At 46.4% G+C, this 25,043-nt stretch overlaps 1 protein-coding gene across 1 annotated transcript in view; it reads right to left on the reverse strand.

The window, feature by feature from the left end:
* The window catches only part of CCDC78 (coiled-coil domain containing 78), a 55,808-nt gene extending 47,204 nt beyond the window's left edge, over window positions 1-8,604 (reverse strand). The window contains exons 1-2 of the mRNA XM_068243581.1: window positions 8,451-8,604; window positions 5,727-5,858 (exon numbers count right to left, since the gene is read on the reverse strand). Coding sequence (XP_068099682.1) covers window positions 5,727-5,858; window positions 8,451-8,510 — 192 coding nt within the window. The 5' untranslated portion in view covers window positions 8,511-8,604. The remainder of the gene's footprint in view (window positions 1-5,726; window positions 5,859-8,450) is intronic.
* Window positions 8,605-25,043: the final 16,439 nt, after the last annotated feature.

Consider the following 25,043-nt stretch of genomic DNA (forward strand, 5'->3'; position numbering starts at 1 on the left):
GTGTGAAGTCCCAATCGGTCGGAGCTCCACATTCTGGCTATCCCAGCCTGCATGGGGGACAAGGGGTTAAAAAGGTTCAGGAGGGGGGACCCCACATAATTAAAAAAAAAAAATTCCTGCACTCTAAACATAAAAAAAAAATAAAAATTGGGAAAATAGGAAAAAATGCCAGGGATCTTTATACAGCCATATTGCGGCTGTATAGCGATCCCTGGCCAAAGCACTGCGGCTGCATATAGACCCCCTGGAAACCCCGTCAGGAAATTTATTGCGCTTTCGTTTGATGCATGTAAAATTATACTACCGTTAGGTTTGCTACTAAAAGTGACATTTACCGCATTTAAAAGTATACTTTTTTCCTTTGAAACTTTAGAATCGATTTTCTCAAAAACTAGAAGGTCTTTTTGAAAAAATGTTTTTTCCTCTTATTCCTAATGATCTCCTTAACATATCCTGCAAATTTAGGGTTTCTAGCATTTAAGGTGGATTTGCTATTAACCATTAAATTCGGCAGGTTTTTAAATGTGTTTTTTTTCCTTTGAAACTTTAAAATCGATTTTCTCAAAAACTATAATGCCTCCTTTGCCTTAATGAGCAAAAAGAAATGGTCCGCACTTGTCAATGAAGGTTTCCTTTATTGTTGGACATATCCAAAACATCTGAGGCAAACATCAGATAGCTGACATGTTTCGGACTAACTGTCCTTAATCATAGCGCCGGCCCTGTTCCCAGGTGTTGAAACCAAGGACTTCACACCTAGATTAGGATTGTTATATATACTGTTTCCTGTTGTGATCTCTGGCTTTCCTGACCACTCTCCTGCTTACTGATTCGGTACCTTTGCTATCTGATAACCTGTTACCGACATTGCCTGTACCCGCATACCGAATCAGTCTTCCGTCTCTGTACTTTATCTGTCCGTGTGTTGCCAACCTTGCTTGTCTGACCTTTCTGGCTGTCACCGAACCCTTGGGTGATCAGCCTTACTGTACTATCCGTGACACTTGCTCTTCAGGTGTTCATTAGCTGCAAGCTCAGTCTTAGGGTCACCTGCTCCTCAGGAGACCATCTTGCAGCTCAGTCAGTGGTCTCTACCCCTTAGGAGTCCACTGGCTGCAGTACAGTCTGATTCCCTGCCCCTCAGGGAATGCTTGGCTGCAGCACAGTCTGATTCCCTGCTCCTCAGGGAGTCCCTGGCTGCAGTCTGATCATATCTCTCATTACACCAGTTATCACTCTTGCAGTCCAGTCAGTGGTCCCTGCTCCTCAGGTGTCCACTGGCTGCAGTACCATCTGATTTCCTGCTCCTCGGGGAATCCTCGGCTGCAGTTCTATCATATCACTCTTTCACCCAGTTCTCTCTCCTGCAGCTCAGCCAGTGGTTCCTGCTCCTCAGGTGTCCACTGGCTGCACTACAATCCAAAATTCCCTGCTCCTCAGGGAATTCCCGGCTGCAGTACAGTCTGTATTTCCTCCACATCAGGAGATCATCTTGCAGCACAGTCAGTGGAAACCTGCCCCTCAGGGGTCCACTGGCTGCAGTGCAGTCTGATTCCCTGCTCTTCAGGGAATCCTTGGCTGCAGTAGCGTCTGTATCTCCCGCTTCTCGAGAGATAACTTCTCTGATTACTGTTGCACCTAACACAATATCACATTGGGTGTCCTGTGTCTAGCTATACTAGTATTATTGGTGATTCTGCAGATCACCACATAATCAGGTATAGCATCTGTATTATTGGTGATACTGCAGATCGCCAATAATCAGAAAAATCTGAGTTGCTGACACCAATCGTTACAGTTACCTTCGGAAACGTAAATTCGGGCGCCTGAGGCAAGTGGACAAAAAGGGCGCCGCCATTTACTCCCATAATAAATATTGTTTAATGGGCACCCAACAGGAAAAAAGGGCGCCGGAGAAAAATAACGTATTACAAGCGGCGCCCGGAGACTTTTAATGTTTTATAACTGCTTATCATGATCACACATTATTTAATGATTTATAATTTTTTAAACATTATTTCTAAACAAAAAACAGTACAATATTTTTTTACAACGTTATTAATGGTTATCACAGGGGGGTCTTAGGTTTAGGCACCAACAGGGGGGTCTTAGGTTTAGGCACCACCAGGGGGGTCTTAGGTTTAGGCACCACCAGGGGGGTCTTAGGTTTAGGCACCACCAGGGGGGTCTTAGCTTTAGGCACCACTAGGGGGGGTCTTAGGTTTAACAATGCAAGATAGTTCACCGGCCTCAGGATATTATCATGCAGATCACGGGGAGTCCTATTGGGATGAGGGGTCCATCACACCTCTCAATTTCAAAGTCCACAATCATAGAAATTCCCATCCAGGACTCGACCCACAGACGGATGTGATATAAATCACTGGTGTTTATTCCATTATAGCAGAAATGTATACAGTACAATGAGACAGCACGACGTTTCGGGCATCGGCCCTTTATCAAGTGCTCAAACTTCTGATATGACAGTGCAACATATATAGACACACCTTAACACACCACACCCAACAATTGGGGGGCGGGCACATGCTTAGTTACTAGTTAACCCTTTCCAGGGTAAAGAACTGCTACCTGTTAAAGAAAACATCTGAGACTAAAGTCTTCATTCAAGCCACCAGGTGATTGAGTCCCCAAACACTCCATCCAGTAGGCCTCACGTCTAAGGAGCGTGTTTCTGTGGGGCTTGCCCTCCTGAGAGGATACAACTTCCAATATCTGCCATCTTAATTGGCTCACGCTATGTCTTGACTCGACAAAATGTCGTGCCAGGGGGGACACTGTGTTTATGTCCTCTCCCCTATCCCTGGCTTTTTTCAGGACCTGGATGTTACTTTTGTGTTCGTTGAGCCTAATCTTGATTTCCCTTGTGGACTGACCCACGTACCCCAGGCCACAGGGGCACTTGATGTAATAAACCACCCCCTTTGTGTCGCATGTGGCAAAATCTCTAAGTGTGACAGCTGCTCCTGTGCGGGGGTGATGTACCTCTGGGCCCTTAATGATGTTGTTACAATGCTGGCAGTGGAGGCACGGGAATGTCCCTGTCTTAGGGGGGCCCAGAAATCTCTGGACTACACCCCCTGTCCTACCAATGTCAGCCCTTACCAGATGGTCTCTCAGTGACTTTGCTTTTCTATACACAAATCTAGGTGGAGCTCTACAGATTGGAGCAATTTGTGGATCCATCTCAATCACCGGCCAGAATTTCAACATTACGTCTCTCAATATTGCAGATTCTCTGCAATATGTGGTGACAAAATTTACTTCGTCTACTTGATCACATTCAACAGTTTTATATTGTCTCAACATTTCTCTGGTCATCCCTGACACCTCCAATGCTAACTCCTCACATCGCTTTCTGTTATACCCCCTACTCACAAAATCCTCAGTGAGGAGTTGCGCCTGTTTGTGATATAAATTATCAGTGGAGGTAATCCTCCTTGCCCTGATATATTGGCTCTTAGGGAGCCCATTCACCAATGGCCTAGGGTGACAGCTGCTGGCCAAAAGAAAGCCATTCTTATCAGTCTCTTTTCTGTATAGATCGGTTTCAAAACCATGTTCTCCCTTCCTGATCTCTACATCAAGGAAGTGTAAGCTGCTGTCACCATACTCCATTTTAAATTTTAAGGTACTATGTTTCTGATTTAAGGCATCAAAAATAGATGATCTATTTTTTGGTTGGACAGGAAGTGAGATAGAGTTGCGCGTGTTTTTTGATGCCTTAAATCAGGGCAAGGAGGATTACCTCCACTGATAATTTATATCACAAACAGGCGCAACTCCTCACTGAGGATTTTGTGAGTAGGGGGTATAACAGAAAGCGATGTGAGGAGTTAGCATTGGAGGTGTCAGGGATGACCAGAGAAATGTTGAGACAATATAAAACTGTTGAATGTGATCAAGTAGACGAAGTAAATTTTGTCACCACATATTGCAGAGAATCTGCAATATTGAGAGACGTAATGTTGAAATTCTGGCCGGTGATTGAGATGGATCCACAAATTGCTCCAATCTGTAGAGCTCCACCTAGATTTGTGTATAGAAAAGCAAAGTCACTGAGAGACCATCTGGTAAGGGCTGACATTGGTAGGACAGGGGGTGTAGTCCAGAGATTTCTGGGCCCCCCTAAGACAGGGACATTCCCGTGCCTCCACTGCCAGCATTGTAACAACATCATTAAGGGCCCAGAGGTACATCACCCCCGCACAGGAGCAGCTGTCACACTTAGAGATTTTGCCACATGCGACACAAAGGGGGTGGTTTATTACATCAAGTGCCCCTGTGGCCTGGGGTACGTGGGTCAGTCCACAAGGGAAATCAAGATTAGGCTCAACGAACACAAAAGTAACATCCAGGTCCTGAAAAAAGCCAGGGATAGGGGAGAGGACATAAACACAGTGTCCCCCCTGGCACGACATTTTGTCGAGTCAAGACATAGCGTGAGCCAATTAAGATGGCAGATATTGGAAGTTGTATCCTCTCAGGAGGGCAAGCCCCACAGAAACACGCTCCTTAGACGTGAGGCCTACTGGATGGAGTGTTTGGGGACTCAATCACCTGGTGGCTTGAATGAAGACTTTAGTCTCAGATGTTTTCTTTAACAGGTAGCAGTTCTTTACCCTGGAAAGGGTTAACTAGTAACTAAGCATGTGCCCGCCCCCCAATTGTTGGGTGTGGTGTGTTAAGGTGTGTCTATATATGTTGCACTGTCATATCAGAAGTTTGAGCACTTGATAAAGGGCCGATGCCCGAAACGTCGTGCTGTCTCATTGTACTGTATACATTTCTGCTATAATGGAATAAACACCAGTGATTTATATCACATCCGTCTGTGGGTCGAGTCCTGGATGGGAATTTCTATGATTGGGGTCTTAGGTTTAGGCACCACCAGGGGGGTCTAGGGGTTAGGGGTAGGTACAGGGACGGTTCTGTGTGAGAGTAGCGTTAGGTATAGTTTTAGTAAAAATCTTATTTATCTTTTATAAAACGTTATTATACATTTCACTTTTTAAACAGGGAAGATTAACGTTTTTACAATTGCAGATGTCATACACATAACTTTATTAAACATTATTTTTAAACGAAATATAGCACAATTTTTTTTAATAGTTATTCATGCTTATTGTTTAACCTCCTTGCCGGTCTAAAAAATCCGGCAAGGAGGCAGCACCGCACTTTTTTTTTTTTTTTTTTAAATCATGTAGCGAGCCAAGGGCTCGCTACATGATAGCCGCTGAGCGGCGGCATCCCCCTACCTACTCCGATCGCCTTCGGCGATCAGAGTATGCAAGAAATCCCGTTGAGAACGGGATTTCTTGCAGGGCTTCCCTGGTCGCCATAGCGACCGGGCGGGATGACGTCACCGACGTCATGGACGTCGTGACGTCAGAGGGAACCCCGATCCGCCCCTTAGCGCTGCCTGGCACTGATTGGCCAGGCTGCGCAGGGGTCTGGGGCGGGGGGGGGGGCGGCTCGGCGCGGCGGGTAGCGGCGAATCGGCGGCGAGCGGCGGCGATCGCAAGTTACAAGCAGCTAGCAAAGTGCTAGCTGCTTGTAACAAAAAAAAAAAATTATGCAAATCGGCCCAGCGGGGCCTGAGAAATCCTCCTGCGCAGGTTACCCCGAACTGTGTTCGGGATAACCGGCAAGGAGGTTAAAATCCTGTGCCCTTTTTTCCCGACGCCCTTTTTTAACGTGCGCGTTACCTTCAGCTTCTCTTCCTCGCTGAACACCAGCCTGGAGGACAGGTCGGTCTTGGAGCCAGCCAGTTTTCCCATCTTGTCCTGCATCTCGTTCAGCTTGGCGTACAATCTCTCATTGCGATCCTGCAGCTGGATCTGATGGACAGAAAAACAAGGCTGGATTTAACTCATGAATTACCTCTGCTTATAGCTGAGGCTATATCTGGCTTCTTATACTGGGGGCACCTACACCTGGCTACCTATACTGGGGGCACCTATACCTGGCTTGCTATACGGGGGGGGCACCTATACCTGGCTATCTATACTGGGGGGCACCTATACCTTGCTTGCTATACTGGGGGCACCTATATCTGGCTTGCTATACTGGGGGCACCTATACCTGGCTTGCTATACAGGGGGGGGGGCACCTATACCTGGCTACCTATACTGGGGGGCCCCTATACCTGGCTTGCTATACTGGGGGGCACCTATACCTGGCTTGCTATACTGGGGGCACCTATACCTGGCTTGCTATACTGGGGGCACCTATACCTGGCTACCTATACTGGGGGCACCTATACCAGCTCTCTAAACTGGGGGCACCTATATCTAGCTATCTTTATGGTATGTGTGACTAGGGGTGTGGTGGGGGCGTAGTTAGGGGTATGACAGGGGTGTGGCTTAAGTGTCCCTCTTTCTCATCTCAAAAAGTTGGGAGGTATGCCAGTAAAGTTGCTATGCACTCACTGCACCTTTACTGTAGGTTGGTGAATACACCCCCTTTATCGGTATAACTCATAATTTCTCTCTCCTTGGGGTGGATGCATGAAGCAGTGGTAGTATTGCTGTGCAGTGTGCACAGACAGCAAACGTCAATACTACCGTTACTACCGCCAGTAGCATTTTGTGAGTTACGTTACTACAGTAGCCTGCGGCATTCAAGTACTCGAATACTGCGGGATCGCTAATAGGTGGTAATAACAGTAATATTACCGCTGTGTCGTGCAAGGGAGGGAGGATAAGAAATGTTGTACCCCCCCATGGGCTAGCCCCTCATGTGACTGCAAGGCATTGGTCCCCCTCTACCCCACATCATGCATTATCGATAAATGTTGTCACCACCTCTTCTGATCAGTTTTCAATCACTAATTTGATTGAAATTGTTCGGCAGAAGCCCTCACTTTTACTTTTTTCTGTTCATCGTGTTTATCAAAATCAAAGTCCAATCGATTACAAAAAAAGTTGCATAGGGCTTGATTCACAAAGCGGTGCTAACTGCTAGCTTGTAAAAAAGCCCCTTATCATGCCGAAAAATCCTTTGCGCGTTCTAATTAGCGATCGGCCTTTGCGCGCGAAATGTCGCCTCAGGTGCGACGAAAGCGGTGCACCTGATGCACCTATAACGGCGCATTGGATGTGCCCTAAACGGCGCATGGGTGAGACGTTTAGGGCGCACCTACTGCGCCGTTATACGCACATCGGTGCACCATTTTTGTCGCACCTAATGCGACATTTCGCGTGCACCGGCCTTTGCGCCCACAAAGTTTTGCGCGCGATCTGATTCAGCTTGGAATGTGCTAACTACTTAGCACCCTAGTTAGCACGCCCAAAGCCTTTAGGTGTGCTAACTAGGTTAGCACCGGTTAGTGAATCAGGCCCATAGTGTATGGCTGGCTTTAGGGCCCATTCACACTTGAGCGGGAATCGCACGATTCCCGCTCACTGCAAACCGCTAGTGGTTCTGCAAGAACCGCTACACAATGTAGCGAATGGCAGTGTTCTCACTGCCACGGTTGCGGTTAGCGATAACCGCAACCGCGCTGCATGCAGCGGTTTGCCGGCGACGAGCGTTCCGCGATTTGCGATCGTGATTAGCGTGCAAAGCACGCTAATCGCGATCGCTCCAAAACCGCCGCAGTGTCCAGTGATTTTTCCGCGATAATCACGGGAAAATCACTCCCGCAAAACGCCGGCGGTAATCGCCGGCGTTCTGCGGTTCTAAGTGTGAATGGGCCCTTACTCAAGTAAAAAACTAATATATCTAATCTGTATAAAGTGTTCCTATAAAGGGAACCTGAGGTGAGAGGGATAGGGAGGCTGCCATATTGATTTCCTTTTAAACAATACACATTGCCTGGCTGCCCTGCTGCCACAGACCCTGAACAAGCATGCAGCAGATCTAGTGTTCTGACTGAAGTGCTTGTTTCAGGTGTGTGATTCAGACACTACTGCAGCCAAAGTGATCAGCAGGGGACAGCCAGGTAACTGGTATTGTTTAACAGGAAATAAATATGGCAGCTTCCATAGGTCTCACCTCGGGTTCCTTTTAAATTGCATTAACGAAGCCATACACTGTACAATTTTAGTTTTACTCAATTAGACATTTATTTCGAGGAAAATGTCTAATTGATCGTAAATTGAAGTGAATTTAAACATTTATGATTGATATTACGATTGACTTAAGGGCTAAAATTCATTGAAAATCCGCCATTCCAGTGTTTTGTAAGTCGAAAAATAATGTCTTGTTATTGTTGTATTTTATTATTATAATTTATTTATAAAGCACAAACATATTCCGCGGCGTTGTATATTGATTGTAATATCGATTCGATTGTAATATCGAGTGGTAATTGAGTTGTCTGTGGCCAGTTTTGCAGCAGTGGGTGAGACAGACAGCGCCGTGTGCGATAGCTGACGCTGGTGGAGACTGTAAGGCTGTGTGTAATCGTATATTAGGGATTTACTCACATTCTCATTGCTCAGCTGCCTGACTTGCTCTTTCAGAGGGAAGCCATCAGAGGTATCCATGATGGTTAGAGGGAGAGATATCGCAGCAGCAGGCACAATGCACCTGGGGCTGGTCTGTTTACCATCCAGCAAAGGGTTGCTATGGAGACCTGGTCTGCAGGCAATGGCTGAACCTCTGACGGGGAGGGGACGATGGCTGCAAACAGGACAGACCTGCGCAGGAAGCAAGCTAAGCCATCTCCTCCTGTGTAATGCAGGGAATACACCATGAGTTTTTTTTTTGTTTGTTTTTTTTTGTCAGGTTTACTTTCTAATCCATTTTCCAATTTTCTTTCTAATGGATTTTCCAAACGTTTTTTTCTGATTGATTTCCAATCTTTTCTATGAGAAAATCATAGTTACATAGTTATTTGAGTTGAAAAAAGACATACGTCCATCAAGTTCAACCAGTATAAAGTACAACACCAGCCTGCTCCCTCACATATCCCTGTTGATCCAGAGGAAGGTACAACACCAGCCTGCACCCTCACATATCCCTGCTGATCCAGAGGAAGGCACAACACCAGCCTGCTCCCTCACATATCCCTGCTGATCCAGAGGAAGGTACAACACCAGCCTGCTCCCTCACTTATCCCTGCTGATCCAGAGGAAGGCACAACACCAGCCTGCACCCTCACATATCCCTGCTGATCCAGAGGAAGGCACAACACCAGCCTGCTCCCTCACTTATCCCTGCTGATCCAGAGGAAGGTACAACACCAGCCTGCTCCCTCACATATCCCTGTTGATCCAGAGGAAGGCACAACACCAGCCTGCTCCCTCACTTATCCCTGCTGATCCAGAGGAAGGTACAACACCAGCCTGCACCCTCACATATCCCTGCTGATCCAGAGGAAGGCACAACACCAGCCTGCTCCCTCACATATCCCTGCTGATCCAGAGGAAGGTACAACACCAGCCTGCTCCCTCACTTATCCCTGCTGATCCAGAGGAAGGCACAACACCAGCCTGCACCCTCACATATCCCTGCTGATCCAGAGGAAGGCACAACACCAGCCTGCTCCCTCACATATCACTGCTGATCCAGAGGAAGGCACAACACCAGCCTGCACCCTCACTTATCCCTGCTGATCCAGAGGAAGGTACAACACCAGCCTGCTCCCTCACTTATCCCTGCTGATCCAGAGGAAGGTACAACACCAGCCTGCACCCTCACATATCCCTGCTGATCCAGAGGAAGGCACAACACCAGCCTGCTCCCTCACATATCCCTGCTGATCCAGAGGAAGGCACAACACCAGCCTGCTCCCTCACATATCCCTGCTGATCCAGAGGAAGGCACAACACCAGCCTGCTCCCTCACATATCCCTGCTGATCCAGAGGAAGGCACAACACCAGCCTGCTCCCTCACATATCCCTGCTGATCCAGAGGAAGGCACAACACCAGCCTGCACCCTCACATATCCCTGCTGATCCAGAGGAAGGCGCAACACCAGCCTGCACCCTCACATATCCCTGCTGATCCTGAGGAAGGTACAACACCAGCCTGCACCCTCACATATCCCTGCTGATCCAGAGGAAGGTACAACATCAGCCTGCTCCCTCACATATCCCTGCTGATCCAGAGGAAGGCACAACACCAGCCTGCACCCTCACATATCCCTGCTGATCCAGAGGAAGGCATGGTCCAATTAGCCCCAAAAGGGAAAAATTCCTTCCCGACTCCAGATGGCAATCAGATAAAATCCCTGGATCATCATCAACAGAACATTTATATCGCACTTTTCTCCTGGCGGACTGAAAGCGCCAGAGCTGCAGCCACTAGGGCACACTCTATAGGCAGTAGCAGTGTTAGGGAGACTTGCCTAAGGTCTCCTACTGAATAGGTGCTGGCTTACTGAACAGGCAGAGCTGAGATTCGAACCCTGGACTCCTGTGTCAGAGGCAGAGCCCTTATCCATTACACCATCCAGCCACATTACCTAGTAATTATAGCCATGGATGTCTTTCAACGCAAGGAAAGCATCTAAGCCCCCTTTAAATGAAGGTATAGAATTTGCCATAACTACTTCCTGTGGCAATGCATCTTAATCACTCTTACTGTAAATAGCCCTTTCCTAAATAAATGGCAGAAAAAATAAATGGCAGACAAACGATCGAAATCAGATTGGACCTGTCGTAAATTATCTATCAACACATCTATCTGCCAAAATATCTCATTGTGTATTCCCAGCATTAGGAGGCAAAAGTTTACTTTGCAGTTCTAAGAAAGAAAACAAAAAAAACCCAACATAACAGACGATAGCTTCAACTAGAATAAGACCAGATTTGTATTGTTTAACATAACTCATTTTTTTTACAAGAATGTAATGGAATTGTCACAGGATACATATTTTTGGGAAAACGAGACCTTTCTTGAACATGTGTTTTCTCCCGCTCACTGGCTTCAGTACATTTGGAGACATAAATCTTCTTGTGCCCACACATTTTTGCAAAAAATGCTTGTCTGCGCGGAAATGTATTACCTAATAGTAGGGATGTAACTATAGGGGAGAAGACCCTGCGATTGCACGGGGGCCCAGAGCTGTGGGGAGGGGGGGGGGGGGGTCCTCAACTACTAATCTTCCCTTCCTCCGATACTTCACATCTGAGCACTCATGCAATAAACTTTTTCTCTTAGGAAATACATTTTCATCTTCTAGAAATTTTCAGCACTTTGCAATTGAAAAGGTATCAAAAAGTAGTAGAAAAAGTACTATCAAAATTATTTTGAGTGTTTTCTTGCTTTACTGGTGGTTTAAAAGGTATTTTATTAACAGGTTTGAAAATGTCACCTAGGAGAGAGGAAAAAGTTATGGTAATAGCATATGGGCCCTGATTTTTTTTTGAGATGGGCCTGCAGGCTGTGAAGGGCACCAAGGGGAAGCAAGGGAAAGGGGTGTAAACACTGGGGGGGAGAGGGGCATCAAAGTTTCGCTGGGGGCCCCCCATGAATTCTAGTACCGCCACTGCCTAATAGTCAGGGCCGTTTCTTGTGCAGGGCGTCAGGGCAACCCCCCTGGGAGGAGACCGGAAAGTAGAAGAAGGGGGGGGGGGGGTGCAGGCAGAAGGACATAACCGCTAGGGAGCTGGTGACGCGTGGTGCAGCCAAATGGAAGAAGAAAGAAGAATACCAGTGCGATCACCTTCCTTGACTCCTCCCAGGCTGCCTGCATCAGACGTCAAGTCATCATCACGTCACCACCGCGTGATGACACCTGATGTCCTGTAGCGGTACTGCAGGCTGTCACCACCACGTGATGACACCTGCTGTCCTGTAGCGGTACTGCAGGCTGTCACCCCCGTGTGATGACATCTGATGTACTGTAGCGGTACTGCAGGCTGTTACCACCGCGTGATGACACCTGATGTCCTGTAGCGGTACTGCAGGCTGCCACCACCGCGTGATGACACCTGATGTCCTGTAGCGGTACTGCAGGCTGTCACCCCCGCGTGATGACATCTGATATCCTGGAGCAGTACTGCAGGCTGCCACCACCGTGTGATGACATCTGATGTCCTGTAGCGGTACTGCAGGCTGTCAGTGCGCGGCGCCCATGGACGACTCGGCTTTCCAGGCTCTCTTCACCTGTGTGTTCTCCTGGTCCTGCTTCCTCTTGGATGAGCGGCTGGTCACTAGTAAGTAGGCGGATCTACTTGTGACCTGTGACTGTGATCCGGTCCCTAAAGAGTAAGGGTTCGGGAGTCCACGGGGGGGTGGGGGGTGCAATTTTTACAGCCTAGAAACTGCCCTGCTAATAGGGATGACCGAAATAGTTTCTGGCAGTTTTGCAACATTTTCATCAAAACCTCCAATCGGTTAACAGAAATCTTGAAAATCAGTTTTGAGACACTGGCGCAATCGAATAGACAAAAGGATCATAAATCAAAGTGAAACGGTCCTAAATCAAAGTGAAATGATCATTAAGTCGTGTTTTTTAAATTATGCTAAGATCGCCAATAGATCAAATTCTGCTAACATTCACTTCAATTTATGAATGTTTTATCTATGATTTTTTATACGGAAAATCCTCATTTTTACTTCACGTGGCAACACGGCAAAACCGTCTGTCAAACTCGCGGGAATCTCTCTACAGGTGGCCACACACGGTTCAATTTTCATTAGATTCAAACATTCCAGTCAATTTTTTGGTTGGATGAAACTTTTGAGAGATCCACCCAGTGTATGACACACTTGTGTTCCATTCTCCCACAATTATGGAAGATTTTTTTTGAAAAACATGAAAAAAATCAATGCATACATAGTATCAACCTATCACAGACTATTCAACTTCAGAAAATGTGATCAGAACTATATATATATATAAATGTAAATATTAAAGAGAACCAGAGATGAAGCAACCTCATGTATTTTACCTTATAAATCAGTGGGAACATGACAGTAAACACCTAATCTGCTCTTGTTACATTGTTCTCTGTTTAATTTGCCTGTTATCACCTCTAAGATAAGAATCCCGACTAAGCAGTCGGTCTGGCTTTGCTACAGAATAATTATAGCTGAGACTGTGTTCTTTAGGGCTCGTTTCCACTAGTGCGGCGTGCGTCTCGTAGACGCACGCCGGCACTGAGCGGGTGGGCGGGATCGCAGGCGATTCCCATCAGCCGTGCCATGCACGGCTATGGGAATCGCAGCCTCCGCCGCGAATTCTGTGGGGGTTTCCGGCCGAATCGCTACTGCAAGCGATTCGGCCGGCGGCGCCGTTATCCTCTATGGCAGAGTTTCCCCGCGCGATTTGCCTGCGGGGAAACTCTGCGGATTCGCGGCCGTTTCCGCGAGAGTGGAAACGGGCCCTTGCTGTCTTCAAGTCCAAGCCTGCCCCCTGCTGGCTTTGCTCAGGAATCATTATAGCTGAGTCATTATAGCAAAGCCAGACTCAATGCTCAGTCCGGGATTCTTATCTCAGCTAGATAACAGACACTTTTAGCAGTGAGGATGGAACAGAGAGCATGGTAAATGTTTTCTCTAATGTTCCCACTGATTTCTATGGTAAAATACACAAGGGTGCTTCGTCTCTGGTTCACTTTAAACATTTTGGTTGAATTGTGCGTGGCCATTTTAAAGAGAGCTACACACCATACAATTTTTTATACTATCTTCAATTCGAGAATTATGATCAATTTTTCCAATGTATTATAACCTTTTAAAAAACATCTGAATAATGCTGTGTGTGTTCAATTTCTCCCCAATTATAAAAAAAAATGATCGAAAACTCAGAAACAAGAAAATTGCTTTGGTCTGTAAATCAAGAAATTTCCAACCTATCCTACACCATTGCATTTTCTGAAATATTTATCAGAATTTTCAGCCACAAATACTTGTGATCGATTTTTATAGAAAAAATAATTGATCACATGTCTCACTAGAAAAAAAAATGAAACTTTACAAAACTTTAAATTTTTCTGTACAAATGATTATTTATAGAAAAAAAAGAAAAAGAAAATGTAATCTTTTTATTGTATCGTGTATGTGATCACGTTAAGGGGATACTGAGCACCTTTTAAAAACACAATTTGCACTTAAAGTGGACCCAAATTAAAAATACAAGATTTCAGAAATAAAATCAATTTTCTAAATTATAATAATAAATAGCAGCCTTTTTTCAGCTGCATGATGACAAATATATAATATTTTACATTTATTGGAGGAACCCCTCCCTTCCTTTCATATTTCAGGGATTTTTCCGGCAAACTGGTGGAGTAGGTGGTGTCTGGCGAAGGAAGAATTGCTAATGGCTGCCCCCAGTATAACCCTAGTTATGGAAAGAGAAGGGTGAAAAGCATGCACTGAAATGCTCATAGGCTTGAAGGAGTGTTTATTTATCTTTGTATGTGTCAGAGTGCTGCAACTAAATATGTTTGGTTTGGGTCCGCTTTAACTGGTGCTTCCGGCCGGCGCGATGAGGCGTAGTGTGCGCGGCTGGGACGCGTACTGACAACTTCAGGCGGAAGCCGCTGATTAACGGATCCACCTGCGGGACCGAGACAGGAGTCAGGAGGATGCCAGGGGACCTTGTGGCCTACGGTGGGCTGGAGGAAGCTTTACGGTAGGCCCACCGTACGGTAGGCCCACCATAGGCCCACCGTAAGTGCAAATTGTGTTTTTTAAAGGTGATCAGTATCCCTTTAAAGTGGACCTGAACTCTTACACAGGAGAGAAGGAAAACAGAGAAATGCACCCTGTATGTATTTAGAGAGATTAGCCTGTCTAATTCCCCCTCATCTGTGACTAAGCACAAGTTGTAATTTGATCCCTTAGCTGTGCCAGCTGACTGCCTCAGCAGAGCAGCTATTTTGTAAACACAGAATGTTAACCCTATATCTGCTTCCATGAAAGCAGGAAGTAGACACACTGCAAACTAGTTGCAGGATTTTTATCAGCTGTAATAAAGAAAGGCTATTATGCTGTTGCTTATCTTTTAGAGCAGAGACAAAGTTTTGAGTTCAGGTCCGCTTTAAGGGCTGGTTCACACTACGAGCGCTTATGTAAGCGCCAGCAATTTGAAAAGTGCTTGCTATGTGTGATCTAAAAAAAAAAAAAAAAAAAATCACACGGTTCAAGTAAGAACGAAAACTGTACAAACTTTTATCGACAAACGTTTAATGACAGTGAGATGAGACGTTACTGACACAATGCTCAAGCATTCCGCCTGAGCTTGAGTTGCCAGGCAACCAGGACTCATTGCAGCAGACAGGAAGTACGAAGGTTGTGTATTTCACATGACCGAGGACGGGCGTGGCTCTTGAAGGAATTGTTGCCTAGCAACATGACAAGCACTTGGAAGTATGCACTGTGGGGTGATTGCTGACAGTCGCGCTCGCTCGGAAGACATGAGCTTATAATTCAGCTGTAGCCGGTGATTTCCTGATAAGCTCTGTACAACGTTCCAGTTCACACGCTGGCAATTATAGAGGAAAAGATTTACGGCTATGAGGAATCGCAAAAATATGCTGCCAACCGTTTTTTTTCCCCCAGCCGAATTCGCATGCGGGGAATTGCACCGATTTGCCTCTACTTGAGTCGCTTGCATACATGAAACAAAAGTGCCTGGGAAAAAAAGGGTGCAGGGGATTGCCGCTGGTAGAATCTCGCTAAAATCAGCGATATTCTACTACTGACTTACAATTGTAAAATATCGGTAATATTTACAGATATTTTACTATGGCTAAATTTAACCCTACTCTCACACACAACCCTCCCTCTATTGATGCCAACCCCCCCGGTGGTACCTAACCCTAACACCCAGGCAGGGCCGGGCCGAGGCAAGAGAGGCTCCAGCCTCAGGGCGCAGTGTAGGAGGGCGCAGGGCAGGGCTGAGGCAGAGGTGAGAGAGGCTCCAGCCCCAGGGCGCAGTGTAGGAGGGGGCGCAGGGCAGGGCCGAGGCAGAGGCAAGAGAGGCTCCAGCCTCAGGGCGGAGTGTAGGAGATGGTGCAGGGTGGTGCAGGGCTGGGCCGAGGCAGAAGTGAGAGAGGCTCCAGCCTCAGGGCACAGTGTAGGAGGAGACACAGGGCGGAGCAGAGGCGAGAGAGGCTCCAGCCTCAGGGCACAGTGTAGGAGGGGGAGCATAACTCACTCAGCTATCATTCCCCTATTGTGTTTGAAGCAGAGAGAAATAAGAAAAGGGGTACATGGCAGTGACTGCAAGCCAGATAACCAGAGATTAAGGTGTTGGGAGGGGGGTCACTGGGACACTTCTTAGTCTAATAGCAATCAGTGTGTGACAGCTGAGGTGGGAGGGATGGAGGCAGAGGCGGGACAAGGTCCTCCAGCACCCAAGGCTGAGACACCAAAGTGCGCCCCTCCATCCCTCCCACCCCAGCCGTCACACACTGATTGCTATTAGACTAAGAAGCGCCACAGGGCCCACAACCTCCCCAACACCTTAATATCTAGTTATCTGGCTTGCAGTCACTGCCATGTATCCCCTTTTCTTATTTGTTTCTGCTTCAAACACAATTAGGAATGACAGCTGAATGAATTGTGCGCCCCCTCCTACACTGCGCCCTGAGGCTGGAGCCTCTCCAGCCTATGCCTCGGCCCGGCCCTGGATGGAGGGGTGCACTTTGGTGTCTCAGCCTTGGCTGCTGGAGGACCTTGTCCCAGCTCTGCCCCCTTGTGGTACCTAACCCTTATCAGTGAGGGTCACACTGTAGTCACTTCCTGTCTGAGTCAACCACTTACATACCTGATATTTAACTCTTTCAGGCCGAGAAAGAAAAAAAGGAGCACAGCCTAGTTATTTGTGTGCTAGGCACTGTACATACACACGTCTATCTCATCATGTCACATGTCACTTCGGGTATCCTTTAATGTTAGGGGGAGTGGGGTATTATAAGGGGAGCGCAACTGATAATCATTTTTATAATTAATTTTCTTAAAAACGTCTTTTTGCAAAATTATTTTTTTTGCCTCCACTCCTCCATGAGGAAGCTGGTGGATGTTAGGGACATTGCGCTCCTCCACCTTCACTATGAGGATGCCCCACAGACACTCCACAGACATGCTTGGCCAGTCCAGCACCTTAGGGTTAGTGTCAGAGTGTGTGTGGATGTCCTTAGGGGTTAAGATTAGGCATCATTGGGTTTAAAGAGACTCTGTAACAAAAAATGCATCCTGTTTTTTATCATCCTACAAGTTCCAAAAGCTATTCTAATGTGTTCTGGCTTACTGCAGCACTTTGTACTATCACAGTCTCTGTAATAAATCAATGTATCTTTCCCTTGTCAGACTTGTCAGCCTGTGTCTGGAAGGCTGCCAAGTTCTTCAGTGTTGTGGTTCTGCTATGCACTCCCCCCTCAGGGGGGAAAGAAACACACAAATGATCTCTTGAGATTCAAAAGGAATGCTGTATACAGCCAGCTTGTGTATGGATGTATTTTCTATGTGTGGACATACTGTACATCAACCTACTTCCTGTTTTGGTGGCCATTTTGTTTGTTTATAAACAAACTTTTTAAAACTGTTTTTAACCACTTTTAATGCGGCGAGGAGCGGCGAAATTGTGTCAGAGGGTAATAGGAGATGTCCCCTAACGCACTGGTATGTTTACTTTTGTGCGATTTTAACAATACAGATTCTCTTTAAGGTTAAAGGGAACCTTAACTGAGAGAGATATGGCTGTTTCCTATTAAACAATACCAGTTTCCTGGCAGTGCTGCTGATCTCTTTGGCTGCAGTAGTGGCTGAATCACACACCTGAAACAAGCATGCAGCTAATCCAGTCTGACTTCAGTCAGAGCACCTGATCTGCATGCTTGTTCAGGGGCTGTGGCTGAAAGTATTAGAGACACAGGATCAGCAGGAGAGTCAGGCAACCGGTATTATTTTAAAAGGAAAAATTCATATCCTTCTCAGTTTAGGTTCCCTTTAAGGTTAGGCACCAGGGCAGGTTTTAAGGTTAGGCTCCACCAGGGAGTCTTAGGGTTAGGCAGCACCAGGGCAAGGTTAAAGTTAGGCATGACTAGGAAGTCTTAGGGTTAGGCATCGTGGAGGGTGACCTCTGTATGAGAGTATGGTTAGGTCATAGTAACATTTCAGTAAAGGTACTGATATTTTACTAGCAGAATGAAGTAGTACAATAGGAGTAATTTCACCGTTATTCTACTATCTGCACTTTCCTGCGCTATTTTTATCGGGTGCCTTTTTTACATTTGTGCTAATGGAGGCCTCCGTATGATTTTATAGAATTTAAAGTGAATAGATGACTATTAGGGTATTTTGTGCTGGGTCAGTATTGATCACTCGTTCCTCAAAGTGCTGGAATGTTTGTCCTTGTACAGGTCAGCCGTTCCAGGACATCATGTTCTCTATAGAGTCCTAGAAAAAGCTGCTACATCAGTGTTTTACCCTGACACATAGCAGTATTATCTTAGGTAAATACACAACTGTACCTGACATTCACATTCCAACCTCTAGTGGGCGTCAGTTCCCTGATCTGAAAAACCAGCCCATGTACCTGAAGTCGCTTAAAGTGAATCGGAGGTGAGAGGGATATGGAGGCTGCCATATTTATTTCCCTTTAAACAATACCAGTTGCCTGGCTTTCCTGCTGATCTATTTGGCTGCAGTAGTGTCTGAATCACACTAGAAACAAGCATGCAGCTAATCTTGTCAGATCTGACATTAATGTCAGGAACACCTGATCTGCTGCATGCTTGTTCTGGGTTGATGGCTAAAAGTATTAGAGGCATAGATTCATCAGGACTACCAGGCAACTGGTATTGTTTAAATTGAAATAAATATGGCAGCCTCCATTCCCCTCTTGATTCAGTTGTACTTTAAAGATTTCAAAGGTTGGAGAGTGACGGATGTGTTTTGGAAGGGGATTCCAGAGGAAGGGTGCAGCATGTGGGAAATCTTGTGTACGTGAATGTGAGAAGGTGATTCTAGAGGAGCAGAAAAGAAGTTTGTGTGCAGATCTGAGATTGCGGTTGGGTCGGTATCTGAAAAATAGTGAGGAGATGTACAGAGGAGAGAGATTGTGGAGAGCTTTGTAGGTTAGGGTTAAGAGCTTGAACTGGATCCTCTGGGTAATTGGCAGCCAGTGAAGAGCTTGATGGAGAGGAGCAGCAGAGGAAGAGCGAGAGGAGAGATGAATGAGACGAGCAGCGAGTTCAGTACAGATCGGGAGCAGTGCCATTTTGGTAGTTGGTAGCACGTCCAAACAAGCCCTCAAAACTTACCTCTTCATGGAGGCCAACCCCAACTCACTGCGATCCTACCTCTCTCCTCCGGTAACCTCTTGATACAGCCCCCCTCCAATCATGTCACCACCCCTCCCTTTAGATTGTAAGACTTCAGGCAGGGCCCTCCCTGCTTGTGCATCATACTTGATTGTGTATCCTGCCCACAGAATAACGTGAACTTGTATTATTGGGACTACTATACTACTATTGGGCAGCACGGTGGTGTAGTGGTTAGCACTATCGCCTTGCAGCGCTGGGTCTCGGGTTCATATAACATCCAGGGCACCATTTGCACTGAGTTTGTATGTTCTCCCCATGTCTGTGTGAGTTTCCTCTAGGCACTGCAGTTTCCTCCCACATCGCAAAAACATACAGATAAGTTAGTTGCCTCTCCCTAAATTGGCCCTAGACTATGATACATGAACTACATGATACATACATAGACATGTGACTATGGTAGGAATTAGATTGTGAGCTCCTCTGAGGACAGTGCTATATAAATACATAATAATAATATGGTAGGACATTACACTATGACTATGGTAGGATTAGAGTGTGAGCTCCTCTGCGGACAGTCAGTGACATGACTATGTACTCTGTAATGTGCTGCAGAAGATGTCAGTGCTATATAAATACATAATAATAATATGGTAGAACATTAGACTATGACTATGGTAGCATTAGATTGTGAGCTCCTCTGAGGACAGTCAGTGACATGACTATGTACTCTGTAATGTGCTGCAGAAGATGTCAGTGCTATATAAATACATAATAATAATATGGTAGGACATTACACTAGGACTATGGTAGGATTAGATTGTGTGCTCCTCTGAGGACAGTCAGTGACATGACTATGTACTCTGTAAAGTGCTGCAGAAGATGTCAGTGCTATATAAATACATAATAATAATATGGTAGGACATTACACTAGGACTATGGTAGGATTAGATTGTGTGCTCCTCTGAGGACAGTCAGCGACATGAATATGTACCCTGTAAAGTGCTGCAGAAGATGTCAGTGCTGTATAAATACATAATAATAATATGGAAAGACATTACACTAAGTCTATGACTATGGTAGGATTAGATTGTGAGCTCCTCTGAGGGCAGTCAGTGCCATGACTAATATGTACTCTGTAAAGTGCTGCAGAAGATGTCAGTGCTATATAAATACATAATAATAATATGATAGGACATTAGACTATGACTATGGTAGGATTAGATTGTGCGCTCCTCTGAGGACAGTCAGTGACATGACTATGTACTCTGTAATGTGCTGCAGAAGATGTCAGTGCTATATAAATACATAATAATATGGTAGGACATTACACTATGACTATGGTAGGATTAGATTGTGAGCTCCTCTGAGGACAGTCAGTGACATGACTATGTACTCTGTAATGTGCTGCAGAAGATGTCAGTGCTGTATAAATACAGAATAATAATATGGAAAGACATTAGACTATGACTATAGAAGATTTAGATTGTGAGCTCCTCTGAGGACAGTCAGTGACATGGCTATGTACTCTGTAATGTGCTGCAGAAGATGTCAGTGCTATATAAATACATAATAATAATATGGTTGGACATTATACTATGACTGTTAGGATTAGATTGTGCGCTCCTCTGAGGACAGTCAGTGACATGACTATGTACTCTGTAATGTGCTGCAGAAGATGTCAGTGCTATATAAATACATAATAATAATATGGTAGGACATTACACTAGGACTATGGTAGGATTAAAGTGTGAGCTCCTCTGAGGACAGTCAGTGATATGACTATGTACTCTGTAATGTGCTGCAGAAGATGTCAGTGCTATATAAATACATAATAATAATATGGTAGGACATTAGACTATGACTATGGTAGGATTAGAGTGTGAGCTCCTCTGAGGACAGTCAGTGATATGACTATGTACTCTGTAATGTGCTGTAGAAGATGTTGGAGCTATATAAATAATAATTTGGACACACTACTCCGGTGTATGATCTGGCATTGTGTATCTTATTACCTCTATTGGGCTGTTGGTCACCCCTTTTATCACTGTCTGTAATCTTATTTATTGTCCAGTGTGCTGTTTAACCACCCTGGCGTTCTATTAACTGCGCCAGGGTGGCGACGCAGCAGTTTTTTTAAAATATTTTTTTTTTTAAACCATGTAGCTAGCCTAGCGCTAGCTACATGATGCCCCCCTCCCTGCGTACCTTCGATCGCCGCCGGCGCGTACCTTCCCAAGGAAATCCCGTTCTGAATGTGATTTCCTTTAGGGCTTCCCCCGTCACCATGACAACGATCGCGATGCCGTCATACGGAGTCCCGATCCACCCCTTAGCGCTGTCTGGCACTGATTGGCCAGGCTGCGCAGGGGTCTCGGAGGGGAGGGGGGGGGGCGTTACGTGGCGGGTAGCGACGCATTGGCGGGTAGCGGCGGCGATCGGGACCAACACGCGGCAAGCAAAGTGCTTACTGCGTGTTTTAAAAAAAAATTGTGAAAATCGGCCCAGCAGGGCCTGAGCGGCGCCCTCCGGCGGTCATGGATGAGCTGAGCTCGTCCATACCGCCAAGGAGGTTAATATGATGGCGCTATATAAATCCAATAAATAATAGTGATAGTAATTTAGTCACAAAGCAGACACGGCTACTTGGAGGGTGTCAGGAATGTTACCTCTCATGTGGTCATGTAATTGCGGTTGACTACTTCTTTTCTTTATACCTGTTTGACACGGCAGGCGGACAGAGAAGGGCAGTGACCTGCTGGGCATCATCATTGATTTTTATGGTGACCATCCCGCTTTAAGCAGTCGATTGCTCTCTCCCCGCTGGGGGTCAGTGACCGGGCAGGTATCCATGGTCGGTGCTCAACCCAAATCTCTGATAAAATTAAAAGGATAATTTCGAGCAGCAGCGGTATTGTAAGATTACAGGAAGGTCCTGTCCCAGGGCGAATGACCTGGAGGACAACGCAGAATCCTGCTGTACAGTATGAATATAATAGCAGCTGCTCTGACTGTCTATACCTAGAGAGAGAGAGACAGCAGTAAAGGGCAAGTCACTGTTTGACAATTCAATTCATAGTTCACAAAGTGCACGAAAATCCAGTGTCACGAAATTAACTACCTACCAGATGACCAGTGGCGTAACAACAGGGGCTGCAGCCACTGCAGTGGGGGAGGGGGGGCAGGGCAGTTTTGGGGGGCAAGAGGGGTCGCAGCATGAGTGGAGAGTATGGCCACACATCGAACAGTCCCCTCACCTCGGGGCTCTCCCTTCAGCGCTCCCCTTCAGCATCAATCAGCAGCATGCGTTCCATATGCCGGAGATTCAGCGCTCTAAGTGTCTTACGCTACTTCCTGTTTACACAGGAAGTAGCTTGAGGCACTAAGGCTTTGCTCACATCATAAATCGCCTGCGCTATCGCTTTTCTAAGCACTTTTCTAAGCGCTTTTGCAGATCGATTTGTTTTTTGAACTCTTTCACCTGGAAATGAATAAATACAATTGGCTCGATTCAGTAAACGGTGCTAAGTGTTAGCACGCCTACTTGGCATGCCTCTTCACGCCTAAACCAGCTGTTCGCGCATTAAAACGCATGCGAAACGCATTGTGTGCAAAACTTTGCGCGTGCAAAGTCCGATGCGCGCAAAATTTTGCATCGCGGTGCGACAAAAATGTCGCACCTAATGGCCCTATAACGTCGCATTGGAAGTCGCATGCATGCAACGTTAAAATCGCAGTCAATGCGACGTTATAGGGCCTTCGCGATGTGACGTTTCGCGCGCATCGGATTTTGCGGGACTTTGCACGCGGACTGATTTGGAAAACGGTGCTAACCTAGTTAGCACCCTAGTTAACAAGCCCAAAGTGTTTAGGCGTGCTAACTGGGTTATCACCGCTTACTGAATCGAGCCCAGTGTATTTTTTCATGAAAGCGCTGGGGAAATCGCTATACAAATCGCTTTTTCAAGCACTTTGCAATTTCCCTACACCTTCCATTGAGCCAAATCGCCCAGAAAATGGTACAGGCATCGCTTTGCTGAGCGGATCGGTATTGAACTGCTCAGATGTGAACTCTCTCATAGGGAATCATTACACAAGCGCTTTTAGAGAGATTTCTAAAATCGCCAGTGCTTAAAAAATCTGCAAAACACAGTAGGTGTGAACAAGCCCTTAGAGATTGGACCTCCGCGGTGGATGGAGGTATGTGTTCCTGCCGCTGCCACTGATTGATGCTGGAGGGGAGCGCTGAGGGGACAGCCCGAGGTAAGGGGGGGGGGGACGACTGTCCCCGGCGATGTGTGGCCATGCTCTCCCTTCATGCTGCGACCTCTCCTGCCCCCCAAAATGGCCCTGAGTGGCCTGGGGGGGGGGGGGTGTACACATTTTTGCAGGGGAGACCAGTGATTTCTAGTTACGCCCCTGCAGATGACTTGGATTACTTAAGTCTTAGATGATTTAGAAGCTTAGGACCTATTTCTTCTCTATTATTATTATTATTATTTATTTATAAAGCGCCAACATATTCCGTGGCGCTGTACAATGTAAGAAAACAAACAAGGGATACAAAATGATACAGACAATGATATACATCAAATATGAACACTGATACAAGATACCAGGGATGCTCGGATGTGCCTCATCCACGAATTCGGAAATCCGCGTGGTTGCAAAAAAAAATCCGCATTCGGCCCCGCCGCATGCGGATTTTCGTTTGCGTCCACGCAACCACGCGGATTTTCTGCCGTGAATGGCGTAATCACGCGTGGATTCCCGCCGGGAGGCGGAATTTCTTTTAACGTTAATAACAAAGCCCCCATACATGCTACAATCCCCCAAATTGCATGGATTATCGAGGTGATAAGGGGCAACATAACTTCAACATAAAAAATTCCCCAAAATTTTTTTTTAATGGCTTTTAAAGACAAATCACCACTGTAAATGGGGCTATTAATTGGTAATACGTGGTTTTAAAAAGGGATATACGCGTTAAGCAATCAAAGAGGTGAAGGCGAGTTCCAATGGCACTTGGCGGCGAAGGTACCGCTGGAGGAGGATGAGTGGCTGACGCCAAAAAGGCCCCAGAGAGGTTTTTGTAATTTTTTTTTTGTTTTTTTTGCAGCAATTAGCAATGACATCGCAGCAGAGTTGTCAGTGGACACGGGCAGTGTGAACGCAGAGTGCAGTGGTGGTAGCGACTGAGTCAGGAGAAGGACTATGCGGGCGGTCAGTTCAGCAGCACAGAAGGACCACGGCAACATACTGGTAGTAGTAGTAGCAGCACAGCGTCATAGTGCTGGCCAAAAACTGGATATACAACTAGGTCACTGAAGGATGCAGTGGGCACAGTACAAGGTCACTGAAGGATGCAGTGGGCACAGCAGTGGGCACTGGATATACAACTAGGTCACTGAAGGATGCAGTGGGCACAGTACAAGGTCACTGAAGGATGCAGTGGGCACAGCAGTGGGCACTGGATATACAACTAGGTCACTGAAGGATGCAGTGGGCACAGTACAAGGTCACTGAAGGATGCAGTGGGCACAGCAGTGGGCACTGGATATACAACTAGGTCACTGAAGGATGCAGTGGGCACAGTACAAGGTCACTGAAGGATGCAGTGGGCACAGCAGTGGGCACTGGATATACAACTAGGTCACTGAAGGATGCAGTGGGCACAGTACAAGGTCACTGAAGGATGCAGTGGGCACAGCAGTGGGCACTGGATATACAACTAGGTCACTGAAGGATGCAGTGGGCACAGTACAAGGTCACTGAAGGATGCAGTGGGCACAGCAGTGGGCACTGGATATACAACTAGGTCACTGAAGGATGCAGTGGGCACAGTACAAGGT

The sequence above is a fragment of the Hyperolius riggenbachi genome, chromosome 7 (assembly GCF_040937935.1).
Source record: "Hyperolius riggenbachi isolate aHypRig1 chromosome 7, aHypRig1.pri, whole genome shotgun sequence".
NCBI classification, from domain to species: domain Eukaryota; kingdom Metazoa; phylum Chordata; class Amphibia; order Anura; family Hyperoliidae; genus Hyperolius; species Hyperolius riggenbachi.